At 43.9% G+C, this 6,198-nt stretch overlaps 1 protein-coding gene across 1 annotated transcript in view; it reads left to right on the top strand.

The window, feature by feature from the left end:
- Positions 1-1,899: 1,899 nt before the first annotated feature.
- LOC108796240 (glutathione S-transferase P 1-like) overlaps positions 1,900-6,198 on the top strand; it is a 14,175-nt gene continuing 9,876 nt past the window's right edge. Inside the window, exon 1 of the mRNA XM_018567698.1 lies at positions 1,900-1,962. Within this exon, the coding sequence (XP_018423200.1) occupies position 1,962 (1 nt within the window). The 5' untranslated portion in view covers positions 1,900-1,961. The remainder of the gene's footprint in view (positions 1,963-6,198) is intronic.

Below are 6,198 nucleotides of genomic sequence, written 5' to 3'. Positions count from 1 at the left end.
GGGAGCATTTGAGCCAGCTTCCTGGCCAATCAGGAAGCCGGGCAGCGTGTAATGACTCGCTGCCCAGCTTTCTGATTGGTCGGGAAGCTGGCCAATCAAGAAGCCGGGCGCCGTGTAATGACGTGGCGCCCGGCTTTCTGATTGGCCGTGATGCCAGCTTCATGCTCCCTTGTCACCTCATTACTTGTCACATAGTGATGAGAAGCATGGGGACGGCTTCCCTGCTCATCTGGAAGCCGGGTGGCGAGTCTTTACACGTCGCCTGGCTTGCCGGCTTATCAGGAAGCCAGGTGGTGAGTCATTACACACTGCCTGGCTTCCTTAATGGGACTTCCAGTATCGAATGGGACTTCCGCTATCCGGTATTAGTTATTGGCGAGTACCAAAAAATATATATCGGTAGTCATACTCAATATCGAAATACTGGTATCGGTGCATCCCTAGTTCCGGGAGTCTCCCACCACAAGAGAAACATTTTATCCCGGAAAGGTTTACCCTGCTCTACTGTGGTTTTACTCCCCCTGCTTTCTGTTTTTATTTAATTTTTTATTTTGACAGCAGCCACCGTCCACCGTCAGACTAAAAAAAACAAAACAGATAGCATGGGAATGAATAGCTAGGCTGCTATTGGCTATTTTAATTTGCAATAGCCAATAGCAGGTTGGCTATTGCACCCGCCCACTGCAGCTGGCAATCAGCAGCAGTGAACTTGAAGTTCTCCTCATTGACAGCAGTAGTGGGCGGGTGCAATAGTCAGCCTGCTATTGGCTATTACAAATTGAAACTGTTTTTTGTTTTCTCAGTCTGACGTCGGCCGCTGTCAAAAAAATTATAATGAGAAGGGCACCTCCCTGAAATAAAGTTTTGCAGGTTGGGATGTAAGAGATGTAAACGGACATGTGTCCATTTACATCAGATTACCCCTGATCCGGTCTGGCAAAATGGATCTCTGATCCGTTTGTTTTTCCAGAACTGGCTGGAGTTGGGGGTTACCAGGTGTCCATTTACACAGAGCTGCCCATAAACTTACGTTGGGCATCTGATCGGGTCCACCTGAAAAACTGACAGGCGGACACGATCAGACTGCCCTTGTAAAAGGGACCTAGTCGCCACCGTTGCAAGCTCACTCCCGTGAAAGACTATAACTTCAATGCAAATTAGTAAAGTAAACGTGAGATTGTAGTGCATCATAGAAACGAGCTTAGAGCGGTGGCTAGTTACTTTACAACACACAGGGACCATGGGGAACACCGAGCTATGTGTAGAGGAGGAAGGAAGAAGGGAGGAGACAGGGAGGAGACAGGGAGGAGCTTCCCTGTCCCTCACTTGCTCATCACAGGTGAGGCATCGATGTCCTCAGTGGTTTTTTTTCTTTCTTTTTTTTGATTGGACAGCTTGGACCAATAGTGCTTTGTGATGGTCCAAACTATACACAGAGCTCCAGCCACTAACACAGAGTAGTTGGTGTTGCAGCTCTTGCCTCACTATGTTAAGTTGCACAGGCAGTGGGAAGCCCGCATTTTTAAGATTTAACTCCTGAGTTTAGTGATTTAGTAAACATCCTATGTAACTATCCTCACTTCATCAACATTGCATCAATTATTTAATAACTTTAGCAATTCACTGACTTATTTCATTTGTTGGAGCTCCTGCATTCAGTGTGATTTTTTTTTTTTTATAAAAGAACATCTAACATCTAAGAATAGTTAGATGTTCTTTTATAAAATCATTCACACTTAATAGTTACTATTCCGATCTTATTTTCTTTTACTCTAAAACTGGAAAAACCAGTGCATGGCCTACATTCATACGTGAGGATTGTCTGTGTTCCTCCCGTCTTGCTCTTGGTTAGTAAAATCACTATGACTCAGCAAACTTTGCTTTCTATAAAAACCTTTGGCACTAAGTCAGCTGGAGATACTACACTGGTAATTTCTGCCGACAGCACACCAGCAAGCAATAGTAAGTAACTCTTCACTTCTTTTGCCAGAACAGTCTTTGGCTGGTAGCTTTTCTTTTTTATGGTCAGGTAGCACTTTCATTTGCTATCATTTAAAGAATGTCAGTACAACAGTACAGAGAATAAACAGGAAATGGAGAGTTCACTGAGCAGATCGTGCACAGACAAATCCTTCAGAAAGACTATATTTTTTGAAGTTACAGACTCCTTTTAAAAAATGTGCTTGGTTTTAATGTAATCACTGCTGAAGCATTTAGCATTGTGGCTCTTGAAATGAAAGGTTGTTCATGCAACCTATATTTTGAGAAAAGAAACACCAATTGTGCAAATGTATTAGCAAAAACTAACGCCTAAAAAGTTATCCCTAAGATCCCCAAAAAACAACATTTTGGCAGAGATTCATTGTAAATATATAGAGCTGTATGAAGCAGCTTGGCTCAATAGTCAAACAGAAGTGTTACCTATAGTATAGTCTGTTTATGAGTTATAGGGGATGATATATTGTCTCCGCGCAGCGTATGCCATTTGCATGGCATTACCACCGCCAGAGGAAGCTAGAGGAGCACAGGAAATGCCTATGCTCCTCAGCACCATCTAGTCACTGTAATGCTGTACCAATGGCATTCACCCAGTCACACCAGCCCCTAAAAGTTGGTCTGATAGTCTACAATATTAAAGAACTCAGAACAAATCTAGGTAAAGACACATAGATAGATACACGCAAATATACATGCATGTCAAAATTGATGTGTGTTGAAGGACAGACTAAGCTGAGTTACCGACTGCACCAAAGGTAGGTGGGAGGGAGCAGAATGGCTGCAACAGGGACACCTTGGTGGTACATTGGTTGATAATTGGATGGTGTTTTTTTAGCATACCTACTTTAATTAAAGCATGTAGGAAAGCCTTTTTCCCTAATGATCAGCCAAGAAGTTGCATTTATCCCCAGCAGATGATGTATGACGTCTGAGTTGGCCAGTTGTAAAAACATTTCCCTGTATGTTACGAAACAAGTTGGCATGCTACAAAAAATGAACTGTCATCCATCGTGCCTCCAGTATGTCTGTGACCAAGATTATGCAAGTTATCTCCCGAGAGCTGCAAAAGGCTGAACTGATCATTGCTAACTCTAGCTAAAAGGCAGTCAGCCACCTTACAACAGGCAAAAAAATGAAAGTTTTCCAGGTTTCCCATTCATTAAAATTAATCAGGAAACCCCAAATCACACTGTCTCAAAACGGAGGCTGACTTAAGTTCTGATCCTGTTAACAATGTGCAGCAATTGGGACACTTTTGTCAAGTCAGTGACATTCCCCATACCGGGAAGCAAACATGCCTCCATAGACTCCTTAACAAAATATTTTGACAGTATTCTGTGTCAGGGCAGAAGCTTCAGTGCTCAGAGGAGAGTCACTAGGTAGCTGAGCCCCCCAAGGCCGTAGATCATTTTTTTTCTGGGGACACACACAAAGGTTTGAAAAAATATACCAGCCATATCCTTCCTAAAGCAACCCTTTACCTTAAGCAATACCGATTTTTGTTGTTTGACACCATATGGATAAAAAGCATGTTTTATAAAACACTTTTAATTGGTACCTACCCACTGCACATTTTCATGAGTATTTTCAAAACATACATAGTAAAAATATTCAGCAGGCTCCAAGTAAAAGTCTATTTAACCCCTTCACGACCAGCGACGTACAGTGTACGTCACTGGCATCCGGGCTGTTTAAACAGACTCCCGGCGGCTTTTGCTGCCGAGACTCTGTTTAAACTTGTAAAGCCGACTGTCGGTTTTACAGTAGAAGTGATTCTGGAGGCTCAGCTGCCGCCAGATCGCCGTGTTTCCCGGGCTCCGTTGCCCCCCCCTATGGGCCTGGGACCGGCTTCTTTGATGCTGGCGGGAAGCACCACCTTAAAGAGTACCTGTCACCACCATCTGCTATAACATGGGTGGGGCCATCTGCTATCACATACGGGGGCTTACAAGTCCCCCCGACTTGTAAGCCCCCGTATGTGATAGCAATTAAAGTAAAGTTTTAGAAAAAAAACAGTTTTTACAAATTAACATTAAATACAATAAATGTAAAAATAATGTAAAAATTTTTTTTAAAGTACCACGTCCCTGCGAGCATGCGCGTCTTCACGTAAACACGCGTCGGGTGTGACTACGTATGAAAACGACAAACGCACTACACATGTTTGGTATCGCCGTGCACGCCGGAGTGAAAGCAATAATTCTAGGGCCAGTATTTTTGGGTATCTCAAAAACGGATGACCTGTGGGGGCTTTTAAAGCGTTGTCTATGGACTTTTTGGGGTACTGAAATTTGTCACCGTTTCATGGACGCATGCAATTTTTAACCTGGGCATCTATTTACTCGTTGTAACCTCATCTTTTATATTTTATTTAAAAAAATTGTATTTTATTGTGTTTTGGGGCATTTAAGTTCATTTTTCACTAAATTTAGGGGTTTGATAAGGAGTTGCGCCAATATCGTGCAACATAAAAATTTGGAGCTGCCACCATTTTATATTATAGGGTCTTGGCTTTCAGAAAATATATAATGTTTGGGGGTTTTAAGTAATTTTCAGCCTAAAATGTGGAATATAACATGGGTGCAAAAAATTTAAAAAAGGCCTTAGTCATGACCAGCAATTCTGTATACAAATCTTGCAAGTTTATTTAAGAACAATTATGAGATGTAAGTAAAGTGAAGCAATGGTGACAGATTGTGCATAATTCTGAAGCACAACAGGGTACAAATACTTTACAGCAAATAACTACCTCCCCCAGTGTCCACCCAAAACTAAAATACCGTATATACTCGAGTATAAGCCGTCCCGAATATAAGCCGAGGTACCTAATTTTAGCAAAAAAAACTGGGAAAAAGTATTGACCCGAATATAAGCCGAGGGAGGGAAATGAGGCAGCTACTGGTAGATAGATACCAATAAAATGACATTAATATTTATTTAAAAGAAAAATAACCTAGCTCTGTAAGTGGAAAAGGGGGTACAGGGCTACATATCATGTACTACGGATCATTTAACCCATTCATATTAGCAGAGGATAATTGTAAATCTATTGTTCAGTGCACTCTATATGTAGTATATAGTACATGTACATATAGAGTGCCTGCAACAATACATTTACAATGATCCTCTGCTAACATGAATGGGTTAAATGATCCATAGTACAGGGCTACATACAGATCATTTAATACATTCATGTTAGTATAATTGTAAATGTATTGTCTGCACTGTATTAGCAGTATATACTCTATATAGAGTATATACTGCTAATACAGTGCAGACAATACATATATAATTGCTTAATTAATCTCTCTCTCTACCCCCCCCCCCCCCCTCCCCTCACTCACTGTGTGCCGGTGATCGGATCATCACATCACGGAGAGAGCAGGGACGAGTCAGCGGCGCGCTGGTCCAGTGGGAGGAGCTCCAGGTGGGGTCCTAATTTAGCTGGCTTAGAGGTGCCTGCCCGCTAAATTACAACCCCACCTGGAGCTCCTCTCGCCTGATCAGCGCGCCGCTGACTCATCCCTGCTCCCCTGCCTGACTGGCCGCTGCGGGGGGTTTTTTTTTCTTCTTACTTACCTCGCCGAGCGTCGCTGCTGCTCCGGTGTGCGGCGCTCCGAGCGGGGTCATCTGGCAGTCTCCGGCCACCTAAATTAGGACCCGGAGACTGCCAGATGACCCCGCACGGAGTGCCGCACACCGGAGCAGCAGTGACGCGACGCTCGGCGAGGTAAGTAAGATGACGCGCTGGCGCTGACTCGAGTATAAGCCGAGGGGGGCACTTTTCACCCAAAAAAATGGGCTGAAAATCTCGGCTTATACTCGAGTATATACGGTAGTTTTAGCTGGACCCATATCCGACCCTTACTTTTGCCCTCTTGTCACAATGTATGAAACAATGAGCATTCCATTTAACAAGTCCACCTTGTTGTAAGATATAGATAGCTATAGCTGCACAGTGCGCCCACACACATGAAGTCAGTCAGCCATCCAGTGGCGGAACTACCAGGGTCGCAGAGGTCGCGGCCACGACCGGGCCCTGGAGTTCCGCCACTTGGAGGGGGCCCAGAACAGGAGGAAGGGGCCCCTGGTAACCGCTGATTACCAGGATATTTATTATCCCGGTAACCGCTAATGTCAGTCCCGGGACCTCTTCCTCCTGTCCTGGGCCCTACATGCTTCACGCTGCTCCCCTCACCT

Source organism: Nanorana parkeri, unplaced genomic scaffold (genome assembly GCF_000935625.1).
Source record: "Nanorana parkeri isolate BGI_ZX_2015 unplaced genomic scaffold, ASM93562v1 scaffold1084, whole genome shotgun sequence".
NCBI classification, from domain to species: domain Eukaryota; kingdom Metazoa; phylum Chordata; class Amphibia; order Anura; family Dicroglossidae; genus Nanorana; species Nanorana parkeri.
The sequence above is the reverse complement of the archived record's forward strand: the minus strand, read 5'-3'. Positions and strand labels throughout refer to the sequence as shown.